General features: G+C 45.7%; 1 protein-coding gene across 2 annotated transcripts in view; it reads left to right on the top strand.

Annotated features, from left to right (window-relative positions):
* The first annotated feature begins 388 nt into the window (after window positions 1-388).
* Window positions 389-19,101, top strand: part of LDLRAD3 (low density lipoprotein receptor class A domain containing 3) — a 240,536-nt gene continuing 221,823 nt past the window's right edge. Inside the window, exon 1 of one of the 2 annotated variants that reach the window (XM_027072879.2) lies at window positions 389-504. In XM_027072879.2, coding sequence (XP_026928680.1) covers window positions 459-504 — 46 coding nt within the window. In that variant the 5' untranslated portion in view covers window positions 389-458. The remainder of the gene's footprint in view (window positions 505-19,101) is intronic. The other variant, XM_027072881.2, reaches the window with a different exon arrangement.

Genomic DNA, 19,101 nt, shown 5'->3' with positions numbered 1-19,101 from the left:
CTTTTTCCAAACTTTTTCTGTCTCTCCCTGGAGTGAACTAATTTTATAGTTAAGTCAAGAACTCCAGCTTGGGTCTGGAAGGCGGTGAGCGCCGCATCCTCGAGGATGGAGGAGCTAAGGGAGGAGGAAAAAGAGGGGGCAGAGAACAGAGCCCGGGCTGTTGGAAGAGCCTGGAAGCCCAGGCGGGAGGCGGCGAGGCCAAGGGGGCCGGACGCTCCGCAGCCCCGTCGGCAGCCCCTGCAGCCGGGCACGCGGGACAGCGCGCGGATGGCGCGCGCGGCGGGGCGCTAGCAAAACTTGGCTGAGCGCGGCCGACGGCCGGGCCGGGGCGGGCGGGGCGCGCGGGGCGCGCCGGCGGAGGGACAGCGGGGGGCGGGGCCGGCGCGGCGAGGGGCGGGGTCAGCGCCGCGGCCGCGGGGGCAGCGACGGCGCCGGGCAGCGGGAGCGGCGGCCGCGCCATGTGGCTGCTGGGGCCGCTGTGCCTGCTGCTGAGCAGCGCCGCGGGTGAGTCGGAGGGCGTCGGGCGAACTTCCTGCGGGGCGCGGGGCGGGGGTGCGGCAGCCTGGCTGCGATCGCGCGCCCTCCCCGCGGCCCGGCTGCGTCTCCCGGGCGAGTGTGCACGGAGGGCGGCCCCCGGCGCCGGGCTGGCCGGGACCCGGGCGAGGGGCCGCGGCGGGGTGCGCGCAGTCCTATTGTGTGGGCGTGCGGGCCGGCCGGTGCGGAGGGCTGTGCGCGCGGGCGGGGCTTTGTGTGCAGCCCGGCTGGAGATCCCGGCTGCTGCCCCGATTGGGCGTAGCTCCAGTGCGTGTGTGTGTTGTGTGTCTTGGGGAAGGGAGGAGGGGAGGGGAGGGAACTCTTCCCTGATCCCATCTTCCCAGGCTCCCGGTGCTGGGCGCTGTGCGAGCCTCCCCAGGGCCTCTTCCCGCATCCCTCGCGTGCACCCTTGTGCCTCAGTTTCCCCCCTGGACGTCTGGCGGGTAGCATGGTGGCTTCTTTCCACTCCTTCCGGAGACTGTGTTTGGTTTGGGTAAAGAGAGATGATGCAGGGCCAGACCTGGGAATTATTAATCTTTCCCACTTATCCTGGGAGCAGAACGTTTGTCATCTGACCACCCCGAGTTGTTCCTCAGCGAGCGCCCAGACTGGCGAGGTGCCCGTTGAGAGTGCACCCGAGCTTCATCTGGAGGCCCTTTGGACCAGGCATCACCGCAGCGGGTGCATCCTGAGGTTCTGGGAAGCAGCAAGCCTCTTTCCCTTCCTGACAGCGTGCTGTCCCCTGGAACTTTTCTGCTGATGTGGTCACGCTCAGAATTCCAGCCCAGGAGCCCTTCCTCCTCTGCCCCGGCCCGCTGGCCACAGCTGTCAGCTGCCCCTCCTCAGCTTGGCCCGCCCCCTGACGTTTATTCCTGGGCAGCTGATGCCCAGAAAGTGGGTGACAGGGCCCAGTGAACTTTCTTCAGCAGAAGCATGCTTGCCTGACATTTGTGCTATCCACTTATCTAATGTATGCCTGATTTCCCCAGATGCTTCTAGCTGTTTGCTGTGGAGGTGTCTGTGGTGGTTCATGTGTTGGGAAGTTGAGGCTGACATCACTCTGAGCTCCCCCACTCCCCCATGTGTGTTTGGAAAGAGAAATCCCCCTCCTTCCTTGAAGTCCCTGGTCCTGGTCCTCCTCAGAATCCACTGGGCAGCCTTTCCCACCTCTCAGACCTGTGACATCATCCCCACCCCTGGAGACCTGTTTTGGTGTCTGTGGGTTTGCCGTGCCTTCCAGTGATGGTGGAATGGTGGTAGGTGCCATGGGGTTTTAACTCAGTCTGGGGGACAATGCCCTGTTTCTCCTGAACTGTCAGGCCAGTCCAGCAAAAGAGTCCCAAGGGGGCATTGGCAGCTATAGGTAGGTGTGAGTGAGCCTGTGTGGGGGCTGTTAGAACAGGGAGCTTTCCAGGGCCTCTAAATTCATGCTCTCCATTTGCATAGCGGAGATGTGTCCTATGGTAACATCCAAGTAGGACAGTCTGGAAGCTGGCTCTTGTAGGTGTCCTCAGATTTGCTTGTGGCTCAGTGGACACTTTTTGCAATTCCCAGTTGGTACTTGGTTGCTTTGGTTGAGTCTCCATGTCTGTAAAAATAGCTGTGAAGTTAATTTTGTCCTTCTCTGGTCAATGCTGGTTATTTAATACGTGTATATGTATAAAATAGCGTTACAATAAACAGTCACAGTGGGGAGGGAGAGATTAGGGGTCACAGAACCTCCTGACTGTCCGTGGTGGTGGTTTTCCATTCTCTGTGGTCATTGTATCAGTGTGGCTTTGAATCACCTTTACAGTTGTTGCTTTAGAAACTTCTAGGCAGGTTGGGTTGTGTGTGCATTTTTCGTGTTACATTAAGCATCATCCTTTTAGCATGGATTCTGCGTTGACCCAGTGTGTTACCAGAAACAGGGCTGGTCATTTTTCTTGATGCCCCCGGGTGCCCCTGGCCTTCCAGCCTCTTAGAGAAGCCCGTGTGTGGTTCAGTTTGGGGTTCATAGTGGGACCAGAGACTCCACCCCTCTATCTCATATCCAGCTTCTTGGTCCTCTTCTGGGAAGTTGGAAAAACAAGAGAGATTATAAAAGCCAGTACTTTGGATTTCTGTCTCCCCTTGGAGAGTCTGTGAAGAAAACTGGGGTCATAGTTAGTTGAACCCTACTCTGAGTTTCTTTGTAGGGCTGGGAGGCCACTGACATCTCAAGAGCAATCCGGAGGTCTTTGTTGCTCAGGAACCCCAGACACCTCCATGTGTTTTCTTTTTCTTCCTTTGTTATGTTGTTTGTGTCAGTGAAGTGAAGCATTGATTTTTTAGCTGTTGTTATGTTTTAATGTATCCTGTGAGAAAGACTCAGCCCATCCAATGTCCAGTTTCTTTTCCCGTGGTGGGCTTGCTGGGTTTTAAGTGCACAGATGATGAGCCGTGTCTGATGGTGGCCGTGTCCTGCGGGTGTTCAATCCCACCTCCCCTTGGGCGGACCTTTGCTTCCATTCCCTGACATTCTCCTTCTGTCAGTGAACACGCTGGATTTTCCCCCCATGTGTACTCCCAGGAGTGTGAGTACTGACCTTTTCTCCTGGAAAGATCTACTTAATGGTGTGAGCTGGTAGATTTCATTATTATTTTTACCTAGTTGAGTAACATCGCAGCCCAGCCCTGGTAGATGAGACTGGGCACTGTGTACCGAAGTACAAATAAACACACCTTGTTGCTGTTCCTCTTCAAAGAGATGGGACAAAGGTTCCCTGCTGGGGTCTGAGGTGTTTTTATTTGATAGCCCACTTAGGCCTTTGACCTTGATATGGGTGGGGGAGGAACAGCCGAGTGAATAGGAAAGGGCAGGATGGTCAATTCTGGGCCTCCAAGACTGGTGTAGACACCTTTTTACCAAAGTCTCCAGGGTAACTTGAAAGTGGGCTTGTATCTCACCTTCATGAAGCATTTTAGAAGAAGCTGGGAGTAGGAGAGTTTGTAGTCAAATAATCTCATAGTAAAGACTTGACCTTGCCTGTTTGCACGGGCCCAGGGAGAAAGGGGACCCAGTATTGATGGCAGGCACATACATGTGTGAGATATTTTGCTTGCCACTTTAAATGCACGATCTTGTTGAATTTTTTCAATGGTACTGTGTGGCAGGAAGTCATTTTATGGTTCACGAGAACTCATTCATACCCAGGATGCCGGAGTGAGGACTGACGCTTGGATTCTAACTCTGGCTTCTTGTTTGCAGGAATCATGCACACAGCTTCCACGCCTTTACTCCCACTTGCTTTTGTGAATTTAACAGTCAGTGAGATTGTTTCCATAAACACCCCTCCTCCCTAAATCTGTTCGCTTTGTGGTCACTGCTCTGAACTTACCAGTTGGTGTTCATGGGAAATACAGAAAATAAATCTCAATCCTTGAGGAAAGATGGAACTTTTCAAAATAGCATGGGTCTGTTTTGCTGTGTTCATGGTGGGGAGGCTTGGTGGAAAGATACCATGGGCCATGGTTGGATTTCTTGACCTGAATTGTAATTACTTGGCAGGGGGGGTGGAGAGTGAGGAGGGTTGGGTTGTTTTTGTTCATTGAGATCTATATGTACACATTCCCCCTTTTTTTATATGTTTATTGTATTTTACAATTAAAAAATAAAAGATGCTATATGCCATAGGCTGATGGAACTATTTTTAACTGTAAGATAGCCCCTGGGGACAAGTTTTGTTCTTTGGATCCTCCGGGATCTGTTTTGTTTGTGGAGTTTTCTTGTTCTCTTTTCCTCTTTCTTTCTCTCTTTAGAGTATTTTGGAAATGGTTGGGCCATCCTAAGTGTGCTGGTTTTTCTGCCAGTGCCTATACCTGACCTCCAAGGAGATCTTTAAGATGGTTGTGTGTGTGCGCGCACGCGCGTGCGCGCGTGTGTGTGTGTGTGTGTGTGTAAGTAAAAGAGCTGTTCTTTCTAATTGTTGTAAAAGAATCTGCTCTCTCGGATGCTGAGGAGTACCTTTAAAAATGTTTGCTGGGAAAGCAGCCAGGTACTTTGAAGATGCGGCATTTGCTTGTCACATCATCTGCTTGATTTTTTTTTTAGTCAAAAAAAAAGTTTATTTATTTATTTATTTTGAGAGAGTGCTTGCATGCGTGGGGGAGGGGCAGAGAGAGAGGGAGAGAGAACCCCAAGCAGACCCCATGCTATTAGTGCAGAGCCCTACTTGGGGCTCGATCTCATGAACCATGAGAGCATGACCTGAGCTGAAATCAAGAGTCGGAGGCTTAACCGACTGAGCTCCCCAGGTGCCCCTGCTTGCTGTTTGATGTTGCTTACCAGAAGAAGTGGACTTTTGTGACTGGGTAGCTGCTCCGTCCTAGGGATGGCAAATGTTTCTTTCAGGTAGGATTGTTAGAGTTTCTGGACATGATTGCAGGGATGGGGTTGGTCTAGTGCAGGATTTCGCAGCCTCAGCTCTGTCGACTTTTGGGCTGCATAGTTCTTTGTTGTGGGGACTGTCCTGCCATTCTAGAACATTTATTAGCATCGCTGGTTCTAGCCAGTAGCGGCTCCTTCCTCCTGGCCTCCCACACTTGTGACAATCAAAGATGTCTCCAGATGATGCCAAAAGCCCTCTGGGGGCACAATGCACCTCCCCCCCCCCCCCCCCGGTTGGGAACCCCTAGGGTGAGCAAGCCCCCTTGCCACACACCTTGAGCGTTGTTACTGCTCATCCAAAATATCTTCTAGATGCGGTGGTTTGGGATGGCATCCTCCTTCCAAGGGGTCTTTTAGTCATCTGGTTTCTGCTTTCTGTTTCCACAGCCCCAGAAGTTCAATGTGAAAGTACAGTTGTAATTAGAACCGCCCAGCACTGACCCTTTCTCTCTCTCGCTTCCCTTTGTACCACCGCGAAAACTTTCGGGAGTTTTACATTGCAGGTTCAGTTCCCCTGGGAGAGACTCCTGAGGAGGGTGACAGCTGACGCCAGAAGCCTCTAGGCTCCCTGAATGTGAAACTGGGGAGGTTCACCCTGCCTAGAGTCTGCCTTGGGAGTTGTGTGTTGAAACCTTAACCCTGGAAGTCCCCCCTTCCTCTGCTCTACAGAGCAGTTACTGTTCTTCTCAGCTTCCCTCCCCTCCCTGTGATTCCTGCTTCCTTCCCATCAAAGGGCTTTACAACTTGGGTCGGCTGTGCAGGTGGCGGGGAAAACCATCTGTACTAGCGGCAAGATGGTTTTGGGGGAATTTTCATCTCGGACTTTGTTCTCTGAGGTCTTTTTAGAGTTTATGTGTCACTTTATAACACTCGGATTCCTTTAAGACACTTCGCCTTCCAGCTGTCATTTCCCTTTGTTCAGTGTCCAGCTTTCCTCAAGTGTTTTCCTTCCTCCTCTCCTCAGACCAGCAGTGTGCATTGTCTGCGGTCTTTTGTGCAGGAAAAAAGGAGGCTCCACGAAGAGGGATGCTGAGCTTGAAGGGAGAAGCGTGTGTCATCTTAGGTCAGGCACCTGTGCCTCCGGTCACGTTCTCTTCAGAGAGGCTTTTCCAGGGAGGAGCTCTTGCTTCCCAAGCATGCAAATGTGTGTTCCCTTTTGTCTTTGGATCAATTAGAAAATTCTTCTCAAAGTTTTACGTGGCTCTTCATCAGCGTGGCACCAGCTCTGCCCTGTCCATGCTTTGCTCGAGGGGCTTGAAGCTGCGTAAACGTGTTCATTGTCCTCGAAGAACCGGATGATCCAGTGATGGCAGTGGGGTTGTTTCCCTTCTGTCCTTATCTGGGAAGGCACTTGTCTGCAGGCACTATTGCAAAGGGGTTCTGGATGTGAGGTGTACCGACGCGCACCTGGCCTTGATGGGAACAGAGCTGCGTGGACGTCACAGGGCCTCAGCACAGGTGGATATCTTGCCTTTGGGGATATGAAACGGATGAGTCCTTCTTGAACAGGTTTCAGAGGCGGTGGCCCCATTCTGACTTGCTTTCTTTTGGTTTCCAGTTAGAATGTTGGGTCATGCGTGTGGGTGTTCTAAAACTCTTGTGGCTCTTGGCTTCAGGGATTTGAAGAAGACGTTTCTTCTGTGGCTTGTGGGCAACAACCTTCTTTATCGTTCAACAGATATGTCATATTTCTTGTGTCTTTCGTGGTATCTAGGTGCATAATAATGGCTGTCCCTCCTTGAAGGTTTTCTCTATGTGGCAGGATGCCATGGCTGTATATACATTATTTTGTTGTAATCTTCTTGAATTAAAGCCATGACAAAAATAATACACCAGATACCTGCTTATTATAAAGATTCAAACAAAATAGGATCCTTACAATAAAACATTAAAATCCTTCTTCGTCTTTCATTTACATTATCTCTCCTTTTCCTAAATTACTATGAACTGATATATATCATTTTAGTCCTTATATGGATTTACACACACACACACACACACACACAATTTAATGAGCTCATATGTCTCTGTATTCGTAATTTTTCGACTTGTTGTTTCCACTTAAATATGTATTTTTTACATACATACTTAAATATGTATTCTGTCACTTTTACTTTGAGCTATGTGAATTAGTTATGTCTGCCCCCACCCCCACTCCCGTTTGGAAACGTCATTTATTCCAAAGCATTTGGCATTTCCTCTTAACCTTAATGTGCACTACAGTAAGGCTTCAGCTCTTTGTGTGTGTCTTCCTCTATTAAGTACTTTAAAGTTACAGAATTGCTTTGCAAAAATGATGGAATTGCAGTCATCTTTCCAATGACAGATATTTGCTTCCCTATCACCACATTTTCACTGTTTCCTCACTTTTTTGTGTACACACTGATTTTTCATTAAATTTGTTTTAAGCTTATTTTGAGAGAGCGAGAGCGAGCGGAGGAGGGGCAGAGAGAGAGAGAGAGGGAAAGAGAGAATCCCAAGCAGGCTTTGGGGCTCCATCTCACAGTGAGCCAAAGTCACGAGTTAGACCCTTAACCAGTTGAGCCACCCAGGTGCCCCTAATTTTTCATTTCAACATTGGATCTCAGTACAGTCTTTAAAAGACATTCTGAATACCAACCTCTTCAGTACTGTCAGTGCCCAGAACTGGACAGAGGTGAGGACACCATGAATGGCTGTGACCAAGTTTGCCCAGGTACCACCAGTGACCAGTAAATCACTGCTTCTGTTTGTCCTGTGCTATCACAAGATGCTGTTGGCTGTTGAGTACATCTTGACTTCAGACATATTTCAATATTAAAGATAAATTGGGTACATCCTGATTTCAGATGTATTACAAAAACAAAGATATGCATTGTCTTAACCATCTTTCGGTTCTTACACATCTACCCGTTCTTTTAAAAACATCTTCTGGTATGTGTGTATACCATAATTCATTTTTTTATTAAAAAAATTTTTTTTAATGTTTATTTTTGAGAGCCAGAGAGAGAGAGAGAGAGAGAGACAGACAGACAGACAGAGCGAGAGTGGGGGAGGAGCAGGGAGAGAGGGAGACACAGAATTTGAAGTAGGCTCCAGGCTCTGAGCTGTCAGCACAGAGCCTGATGTGGGGCTCAAACTCACAAACTGTGAGATCATGACCTGAGCCAAAGTCGGACTTAGCTGACTGAGCCACCCAGGTGCCCCAAATCTTATTTCATTTTCAAGCAGTTTATTCAGGTAGGTGGTATGCTTTGCCATTTTATAGATGAGGAAACTAGAAGGCTAAGTAATGTTTCCAAGCCCACAGCCAATAAAAGGTGGTTTCAGAATTGGCATATAGGACTGTACAACTTGAACCTGTGCGCTTAACCGCTGGACCACTGGCTTTACTGCTCTGGCATTGAGTAGTCACTCAACTCAAGTTCATGTATGCTGGAAGAAGCAGGTGTACTCCCTAGCTTGTGCTAGACAATTCCATCATTGGGTAGTGATGTCAATATTGATTCCAGTTTATCATGTTGGATAGAATGATGTTAGCCATTAGAGTCAGGGGGCATCCTAAATTGATTTTGTTCGAGTGGCTTGGTTTTGGCAGATTTAAACTGATGTTCTGCCATTCCTCCCTGTGGAGAACTTGTCATTTTAGGTATTTAAATTGGCCTTTGTGGAGGCTTGTTTTATTAAAAGAAACAATAACAACAAACAAGTTATTTCAACACCAGGAGACTTGCCTTTGAATCTATTAATGATGGAGAATTTTTTTCTCCCTGTTGCTGGAAATATTTTATTGGAATGCCAACCTAAAGCAATTTCTTTTTGGTCAGTACTTCCCTTAAATACTGCTGGGTTGCCAAATAGAAAGGCTCACTGTTTATAAAGTCCAGAAATAGATTTTTTAAGACAGAAGTACAGTGCTGATTATAATATCTCATATAAAAAGAAAAACTGAAGTTTTATTCTTACTTTCTGACCCTGAGCTGAAGCTTGTATGGTTCACATATGGGAGAACTTTTTCTGAACACCAGTCGTTGATATTATTCATTGTGAAAGGTGAAATGTTAATATACTGCACCAGAAATAAGGTAGAAATAATTTGCCCCATTTCGTTGCCCCAAACCACAAGGTTTGCTCTTGTGGGCAGTGGGTCGTGCCTTGTGAGAAAGTAAGGCCACAGGTCTGTCACATGTTAATAACTCTAGGCAGACCAGAGTGAGCTGAGCCTCAGGATTCCAAAGTCTCTCTCCCATGTCCTCTCCTTTTCATGAGTCATTGTGATATCAGGAGACTGTTAATTGGGTGGATTGGCTGGTGCTCAGATCCAACTGTGATTTTTGACAGACAAATAGCACAGTGTGAAGACAAGGTTGTCTCTGGCCTGGAGAGAGGCCACAGAGAGGGAGGGCAGCCATTTAGCTTACTCTGGAACAGGCCTTTGGGAACTGGGTGCTGGAGGAACATGGAATTTATGAATAACTTGATTGAGAAGACTTGCAAACCCAAGGAGCCAGTGTTCCACGTGGGACACTCATGTGTCTGTTGGCATACAGAAATGAAAGCATAAAGGGTGTTTAATTTTACTGCATTAAAAATCCCTTCTCGTTATTATAAGGCCCAGTGAGGTTAGCTTCGGGGATATCAGAAGTGTGTCGTCTTTGATGGCAGCCCTAGAACATTTTCCTTCAGTCCTAGCCTTGAATCAGAGCAGTGTTCTCCGGGAGTCGTTAAACTAATTGGACATGGCTGAAAAATGAGTCCCAGTCACTCTTGTAGCTCCATAGTCAGTTAAAAAAAGCCTCTCAATTGGTTTGGAAAGTTCTAAATATAACTTGTTTTTTATTTTAAAAATAAAATGGGGGACTTGGGGGCAATGGAAGGGTGATTAGCAATGTAGGGTGTTTCATCAGAAAAAAATCCATTGCCATAAAAAAGTGTCAATGCTGAGAGAAACCAGAACAGAACGGAATAAAGGGTTTTGAAAACAGATTTCATAAAAACATCAGCATAAGCTTGATGAAAAAGTGTGATAGTAGCAAGTGAGGCCAGCTGGCAGGACCTGGGGAAGCAGGCCTGGAAAGTGTGGGTGCTAATTACTGTAGAAGAGATGAAGTTAAAGAGATGGCCTGTCAGGAATATTCTGTATCAATGAAAGATAGAGCTAGCCTTGTAAGCGTCATATATAGAGAAACTGTACATCCTTGGATCTATGCAGTGATGCAGGGAGGCAGAGACTTAGCACGCCCCAAATTCCTTCATGTTGCCCAAGTAGATGGTAAGGACAATACAAGAAAAACTAACATGTCGAAAATATAATAGGGACGCTCAACGTTTGAGTTATAAACACACCAGAGGAGTTGGAGATGCTCAGACATTGGAATAGATATTCTGGGAAAGGAACACTTTTCAGCCTCAAGGGGAGAGTATCAGGATCTTTTCCAAGTACAGTAAAACCTTGGATCGCAAATAATTTGTTTTGCAAGTGTTCCACAAGATGGGCAAAGGTTTCTAATAAGTTTTAACTTGATAAATAAACAATGTCTTGCAATATGAGTAGCACATGATGCCGAATGTCACATGATTGCAACTGAGCCAATGGTCCTGTCTTTCTCTCACTGTGGAATTGTGGGTGATTGTCTCCCATGCTTGGATGCTTGGTCTCACATCGTGTTGTTTGGCAGAAATCAGTGATTTTTCAGAACATTGGAAGGTGCCCACAACTGGCACGGGTGTATTTTTTGTCACTTCAAAGCACCCGTGGACAGTCCTTTGCTTTTCCATACAAGAGTAAGCTTAGGAGTGCTTTGCTTCATTCTAGGTCAGGCTGCCTGCAGATATAGACCCTTTTCTCTGCTTCCTTATTGCCAGTTAATTACATACAGTATATGACAAGAGTTTGTCAATACTGTCCTGTAGTCAACATCCATGTGAGTGCCTACAATGGCCCCCGTGAAGAAGGGTAAAAAGAAAGGCAGTAAGAAAGAGACAATCACAGTGGAAGTTAAGGAAATCATGGAGGAGTACGAACGAGGTATGCAAGTGGCTGAAATTGCAAGATTTTATAAAAAGTTTACATCTGCATCTCGTCTGCAGAGGAGGAGGAGAAAACTGGAGGAATCCCTCACTTCAAATGAGATTAGGGATATGTGTAAAATGTGGGAAACTGCAAAATTTTGTAAATATTTTGGGTAATTTGGGTATAAAACCACCACTCGAATAAGGCTGTAGAAGTGCAAGAGATGAATCTGTTTAATGACAATGCAGTGTTGCAATTCCATGAAATCCTCAAAAGGAGGCAAAAGCAAGTGTCATTGGAAAGGTTCCTTGTTAAAGTTGCAGGGAAAGAAAAAGATTCCATTGAGCCAATAGATAGCAGTGATTCCGTCAGCGATAGTGAAAGTTGTTCTACACAATAACCCTCCTTTCTCTTGTCTCCCTCACACCAGCCCCAAATGTTTTCAAAGGTAAGTGCAGGTTAACTTATTTATATTTATTTATTTTTCTTTATATTTTGTGTTGTCTTCATTGTTTTATATTACATTACAGGATTGTCATTATCTTATATGAATGTTTTTGGGTTGTGGAGCAAATCATCTGAGTTTCCATTATTGCTTATGGGGAAGTTTGCTTTGATATACAAGTGCTTTGGATTACAAGCATGGTTCCGGAACGCATTATGCTCTACAAAATGTGACTCAGCAACAACCCTGAACAGCAAAAAGGACTCTTCCTTTCTTGTGTGATTAAAGTTCCATGAGGCAGGATGGCATCAGGCAGGTTCTTTGAAGGCTGCCTTAGTTGCCGTGATAGTCTAGCTCCTGAGTCAGTGCTTGGCATAATGTTAGTCACACAATACAGTACCCTGTAGGTTTCCTAGAAGGAATGGAGGTGACACTAAGGACGTGTGGTTTTGAGAAAGAGAGGCAATTGAAGGAAGTATGAAATTTCCCTGGTCAAGCTGGTTTTGCCCTTGGGTGGCACATTGTTTCCCTTCCAGATTTTGGAACAGTCTTACTCATTTTCAAAGACCTAGAAAGGTCTTTACCAGAGATACCTGTGACTTAAAAAAGACCAAGAAGAAGAGGTCTTTGTGAGGGAACCGATGATCACCATATTAAAATCAGGGGATAAATTAGTCCCTTGTGAGGCTGGCATGTGGTACGTAAAAAGGGTGTAGGACAGGTCAGTGAAAACTGCTTCGCATCTTAATTCCATTTGAAGGGAGTTAATAGGGAGAAGTTACCAAGAGGAAAAAGGGAAAACAGTTCTGTTTTGTGAAATATCACTGTTAAACATGTTAGCTAGTAAGAAATTGAAGGTTGTCTTCCGGTCTCATTTCAAAGCAAATAAGAATTTGCTGCCTAAACCACATAAATGATTCAAGGAAGGAAGTGCATTAGTAAGCATAATCTTAGAAATGGAGGGTGATAGAAACACACCAGTTATAAGAGTAGATGTAAGAAAAAAAGCTGTCACTAACTCTTAACTGAAAAAAAAAATCACCCATCTATTCATTACAGGAGACATAGTAAAAACCAAGAGATATAAACAGAATGAAAAGTTAGGGAAATAAAATTCATTATGCAAGGGCTACTTTTATGGCATCAGATAAGTAAGTTCATAGCATTAAGCATTAAGAGAGATAAACAGGGTTACTGCAGATAGCTAAAGGTTCATTAAACAATGAATATCTGGTTATCCCATATAAAAAGACATGAAGAATTAGGAACATAATTAAAGGGTGCTTTAATTCGTAATTGTTGAAGGTCCTTCAAGTATAAAATTCGTTAGTGCTTGCTAAATTTTGGAAGGTTAAAACACTTAAAGAATACATGATTTTAATGTTGCAAAGGAAATGTCCGTGGGAATAGGGGAATGCAGGTGGCAGACGGGCTGGTGTCGGTCTGCAATGGGGTGTGGAGGGTGGGCCCGATGTGTCCTTCTGGATATTCCCAACAGCCTTTCCTCCACACACCTGCTCCCTGGACTCGTGCACGTGTTTGCTAATGGAAGCTTTGGGGATAAAAAAATCCTCCCTGCTAATGAGATGAGAAAGTTGATTCAGCTTTCAGTTGGGCTGAGCAAGTCTGACACCGATGGCTGCCCAGGGCCGGTGTCTGCATGAGAGTTTCCAAGGGTGGCGTAGGGCCGGCCATATGGATGGCAGAGAAGATTTTTGAGAAAGTCATTGGGAAGGAAAGTCTATTTTTGATTTTATAGATTAGTAAGCATTGATAGTATCTGAATTATGAGCAGACATTTTCCTGGTTGAGTATGGTGGATTTTCTCCTTTAAGATTATAGTGTAAGGATTATCGTGTGGTGCTTTGCTCTTCAAGGTGTGATCTATAGGCCCACAACATCAGCATCACTGAACCAGAGTCTGCAATTTAACCAGATCCTTGGGTGATGTATGCACACATTGAAGTTTGAGAGGTGATGTAGTGGCCGGGGATACAGGCTTTTGAGGAAGTCAGCCTGGGTTCGCATCCCGCTCATTCCCTTGACCTTGGCCAAGTTTCTTAAACAGTTACCAATCCACTGTGTCTTCATCTGTAAATAGGAGTAATGATGGTTGAAACCATTATTGCCATGTTGAAATAGTTTAAATGAGATACTGCACATAAAGCGGTTCTTTTTTTTTTTTTAAGTTGTATTTATTTATTTAGAGGGAGAGAAAGCACAGGCAGGGGAGGAGCAGAGAGAAGAAGAGACAGAATCCTAAGCAGGCTCAGCACCATCAGTGCAGTGCCCGACACGGGGCTCCAAGTCATGAACTGTGAGATCATGACCCGAGCTGAGATCAAGAGTTGGACACTTAACTGACTGCAGCACCCAGGTGCCCCTAAAGCATTTAGTTTTTAAAATTGCCCACTAAATGTTACCTATTTTAATAATTACTTCGGTTTATTGTAAAAGTTTGGAGAGGGATTTAGAAAAACACAAGTTACGGTGCTACAAACTAAAGATTGTTAACACATTGGTTTATTTTCTTTTATTTTACGTATTTTTGATCATGCTGGGAATAAATTTTGGTATACTGCTCTTTTCTCCTGTGAGTACAGTATAAGCATTCTCCCTTGTTAAACTAATCTGGGGGAACAGATGGTCTGACATCACCGAGTGGCTGGGTGTATTCTTTGAAGTTGGCTATAAAAACCACCTAACCCGATCAAGTCAGTGGCAAGCTTATACATAGGGGATGATATTACCTGACCCATCTCATTTGATGTGGTGGTCATGAGGCTCCCATGAGGATCACGTATTCACAAACAGCTAGTGCAGCGTCTGACTCTCGATTTCAGCTCAGGTCGTGATCTCATGGTTTGTGAGATTGAGCCCCACGTTGGGCTCTGTGCTGACAGCACAGAGCCTGCGTAGGATTCTCCCTTTCTCTCTGTTCCTTCCCTGCTTGCGTGTGCACATGTGCACACATGCTCTCTGTCTCTCTCAAAACAAATAAGTATTAAAAAGAACAGCTAATAATAGGTATGATGCTGTTTGTATCTATGTTATTATAAGTGGATGGTGTTAACATGTAGGAAAAACCTAGAACCATAATTACCTACTGACTCCACAATTCTCCTGTTAGGACTTTATCCTGATAGTGTGGGATGTGTACAAACTTTCAGCTAGGATCATGTGTGTGGCAGCATTGTTTTTAATGGTGAAACGCTGGAAGCAAACAAAAGACTCATGAGAAAGTGAGCTGTTACATCAAATGCTAAAATACTAGGCAGACTGAGAAGGATGCTGCAGGCCTGTACTTTCAGTAAGCTGTCCCCTAGCCACATGTGGCTACTTCAGTGTAAACGGGTTAAGATGAAATACAATCGATCAGAAATTAAATTCTTCCTTCACTCCACGCAGATTTCAAGGGCTCAATAGCCTCAGGTGGCTGGTGGCTACCTTCTTCCACAGCTCAGATGCATAACATTTCCATCATCTCAGGAAGTTCTTTTGGATAGCACCACTCTAGAAGAATAATTCTTACATGGAAAGGAAAATTTTATGAGACAGAATGATTCAAATTTATATATAGAGTGTGTGTGTGTGTGTGTGTGTGTGTGTGTGTGAGAGAGAGAGAGAGAGAGAGAGAGAGAGAGAGAGAGAGAGAGACAGAGAGAGAGATAAATTGTCCCGTGGTGTTTGGGGAACAACATGGCATTTCCTGATTTTTCTAAGTTCATCAAATCTGGCCCTAATGGTCCCCACTCACCAAAAGCTCGAGATTCGGTACAAGTGGGTTGGTGAGGCCTCTTCCTGTAGCTTCTCTCAGGACCCTCGGTGTCTGACCTGATCATTGCTGTTGCTGTTGCTTTTTCTTCCAAAACTTGTTGCCGAGCATTGGCCCTTCTTGTCTGCCCAACACTTCAATCCCTCCCTTCCCATGAATTAACTCCCCTTACATTTCACAGCAATGGTTTACAAGAGTTGCGAGAGAGGAAACCACTATGCTCCCTTCCCCATTCAGATTGGTAGGATAGTGTTACCTATTAGAGGGAAAAAGGCTGAAATCATTCTACGTTAAACGGAAGACAGTAATAACAACACAACTCCTCTTGAGTCATTTGAAAATGTGTGCTCTGCTTTTAATCTGGTTTGCAGATCCTAGCAGGGACTGTGCAGGAGGGCTGTACAGAGGTGGACCCTCCCTCCCCTGTCCCTTCCAGCAGTCTCTGTACCCAGGCATCTAGGCCTCGGTGGGAGTACTCCCTTCACCTTGCCGGTGGGGTCAGCTGAGACAAATAACCCTTGCTTTGACTTTCTTGGAGGTGCTGTTGGTGCCTGAGGGATCCCTGTCTCCTGTTGCGTTTTTAGAAACGGTTCTGGCCCGCTTGCCTGAGAAAGGATGGTGTTGCGCGGCTCATTCCTCCCCCACAGCTAAATGCAGCCGTTATGTGTGGAGTGTGTGCCCTTGTTTACTGTCTGGTCCTACCGTTGATTTAGACCGTGTCTGTGTTTGTACAGTTTCTCAAAGAAAGTTTCCTCTTCACCCTTCAGGACCTTGCCAGTGAATCTCCTTGTCTCGAAAGCTGTCCTCCCATATTCAACTCCCAACCACAGAATTAAGCTGCCTTTTTAAAAATTTGGTATATGGATATGCTGCAAAATGATCACTAAGTAAGTTCACTTAACATCCATCACTTGGCAGAGTTGCAGATTTTCTTTTCTTGTGATGAGAAGTTTTAAGATCTGTCCTCTGAGCACCGTGTTATTAGCTGGAATCACTGTGCTATACGTTACATCCCCAGGACTTAACTGCTGTTATAACTGGAAGTTTGTACCTTTTGACCTCTGTCACCCATTTTTCCACCCCCACCCCCTGCCTCTGGCAGCCACCAATCTGTTCTGTTTCTCTATGAGTTCGGGTTTTGGGGTTTTTTGTCTGTTTGTTTGTTTTTATTTTGTTTTATGATTCCATATATACGTGAGATCATACAGTATTTGTCTTTGTCTGACTTATTTCACTTTCCATAATTGCCTCACAGTCCATCCGTGCCGCCACAAGTGCCAGGATTTCCTTCTCTTTTAAAGGCTGAGTAATATTTCATAATCTCAGTTTTTTTAAGTTTATTTATTTTTTGGGGGGGAGCAGAGAGAGAGAGAGAAAGAGAGAGAGAGAATCCCAAGCAGGCTCCACACTGTTGGCGTGGAGTCTGACACGGGGCTCGAGCTCATGACCTGAGATCATGACCTGAGCCGAAACCAAGAGTAAGATGCTTAACCGACTGAGCCACCCAGGCGCCCCTTATACATGTTTCAGAGTGTACATCAATGCTGTCATACTGAGCATATTTTTCAGTTTACTTTTTCATTTATTCTTATAATATTGAGGTCCATCCATGTTGCCGTGTATAGGTGTATTTTTTTAGGTAAACTCTACGCCCAGTGTGGGGCTCTAACTCACGACCCCAAGTTCAAGGGTCGCACACTCTACTGACTGAGCCAGCCAGGTGCCCCAATATAGATGTGGTTTTTAAACTGCTGTAAGATACTCTATTGTATGAATATACTGCACTTTGTTTATTCATCCCTTAAGGAGACCTTTAGGTTGTTACCGCACCTGTTTCCCCACGTCTTCCAATATTTAGAATTAAGAGTTCTTAGTTTCCCAAGAGCACAAAGCAGTAACTTGCCTTGGTTTTAGTGTCTTTTCCCCTGAAAAGTAGGGAGGGGAGTGTGGTAGGCTGTGGCCAGTCTTCAGCCTGCCCCACCCCCTCATCTACCCCCATTTGGATGTAGATAGAGAAGCCTGAGGGCATTTGGCACGTTGCAGGTAATGGGTGGTTGTTCCACAACCACCAGAGTTCAGGACCGGAACTCCAGGTTTAGGGCTGGCTGATAAGGTCTAGTTCTGCCCGGGAGTAGAATGTTTCCTTTTCACATGGATTCTGGGTGCTTCTGTGTCACAGCATCTAGAAGGAAGCTTTACTCTGTGAGGGCTGCTGAGATCACTGAACTAAGTTTGTGAGCAAACCAGCAAAGCTGTGGGACCACTTTCTGGGCCCCACTTCTGATGGAGGTATAGGGTTCAAGAAGGCAGGCTCTTTAACCAAAACGATCTGGGTTCAGATACTGGCTGTTGGCCTTAGGCTGGTTATAGAGACTCTCTATGCTTCAGTGAGCTCTTTAACCTATAAAAGGGAGATGAGAATAATGCCAGCCTCATAGCACTCTTGGGAAGAGTGGACAAGGTCATGCATGCAAGGTGCCTCTTAGCCCAGCGCCTGGTACTTCATCAGCACCCACCTGCTTACCAGTCCATGCTCTGAGACTGGGTTTGAGGGCTGGGGGTGTCATTTATGCCAGGATCCCGTGTTGGCACTGATGTGGGTGCTCTCAGTGAACATTTGTTGAATGAATATATGAGTTTCTACCTACGTATGTGCTTCAGTTTGTTTGTACAGCAGGTTATGTCAAGGCTTTTGAATTTTATACTAAGAGCCATGAGAATATTTTTAACCAGTGACTACTATGATCCTGTTTGGTCTTAAAACAGAGATGAGGACTGTTGGTCATTCTGACATTTTCAGTCTTAAAATTTCATGAACCCGAAGTCGGGTTTTTCTGACTCATTTTCACACTGACTTTTAAAAATGTATTTTTCGCATCTCCCCCCCTTCCTGGTCCTTCTGAACTACATTCGTAGTTTTCTTTCTGTTGGTGGCTCTGAAATATACAAGTGTTTGAAGTTTGAACTTGAGCTAGCCGACAAGTTCCAGGGGGTATTCCCCTGCATAACCTGGGATATATTGAAGGTTCGGCGCTGAGTTCAATTCTAGAGGCAGAGTCCGGAGAATTCCGAATATGTTAGAGTTCTGCTTCAGGTTCACAGGGCTCACTCCGTTCATTGTCTTGCTGCAGACGACTTTCTTCCATAGTAAATTTTGCATTGAAGGGGGTGTGTGTACCCTGCAGAGCCAGCCTGCAGAGTAAGTGACTGATGGTAAATTTCCCTATGTTGTTTCTGCTCTGACTTCTGGGGAATTGCAACCTCCCAGCTTGCTTCTGGGAGGTTCATTGAGTTGCTTGGGTTCTCCGGAGCACTTCCTTTTACATGAGTTCCTAAGGTGAACAGAAGAGCCTCAGAGATTTTGAACGAGAAACGTCCTTTCTTTAAGCACATTTAAAGGGGCTTCGAGGAACTCCTGCCTGTTCCCTTTCCTATTGAAATAATTTTCATTTCTTTGAGAAATGGAGGGTGAGGACAGAATGGGAAGCAATGGAATCTCTGTGGACTTGAGTTATTTGCACACATACGGTACCATAAAAAGGCCATTGAGTGGATTTAGAAACCTGGTGGGGGCGTAGGAGATGGGGGAAAAAAAACCAGAGTAAAGGCTGCCTTTGTAAAATAAATAAATAACACTGCCACTTGGAGAAGGTGAGTCAGATGAAGGTAGGAAAATAATGTGGTAAAGATTAAACCCAAAGAGGACAAGCAAAACAACCCAGAAGTCAGAAGTACAAAGTTGTAAATGTTAACGGGAGAGCAAAGTAGTCATGCACTGACTGAGTGGGCCAGGCCTTAAGGACGTTGGATTTAAATCCCACTGGATTTGAATTTTAATTACCATTCACATGCATTGCCTGAGAGTTGGGGATGGACATGTGTGTATACACACAGCCTTGTGTGTGTGTGTGTGTGTGTGTGTGTGTGTGTGTGTGCATGTGTACACA

The sequence above is a fragment of the Acinonyx jubatus genome, chromosome D1 (genome assembly GCF_027475565.1).
Source record: "Acinonyx jubatus isolate Ajub_Pintada_27869175 chromosome D1, VMU_Ajub_asm_v1.0, whole genome shotgun sequence".
Taxonomy (NCBI): domain Eukaryota; kingdom Metazoa; phylum Chordata; class Mammalia; order Carnivora; family Felidae; genus Acinonyx; species Acinonyx jubatus.
This window is presented reverse-complemented; position numbering and strand designations above follow the sequence as displayed.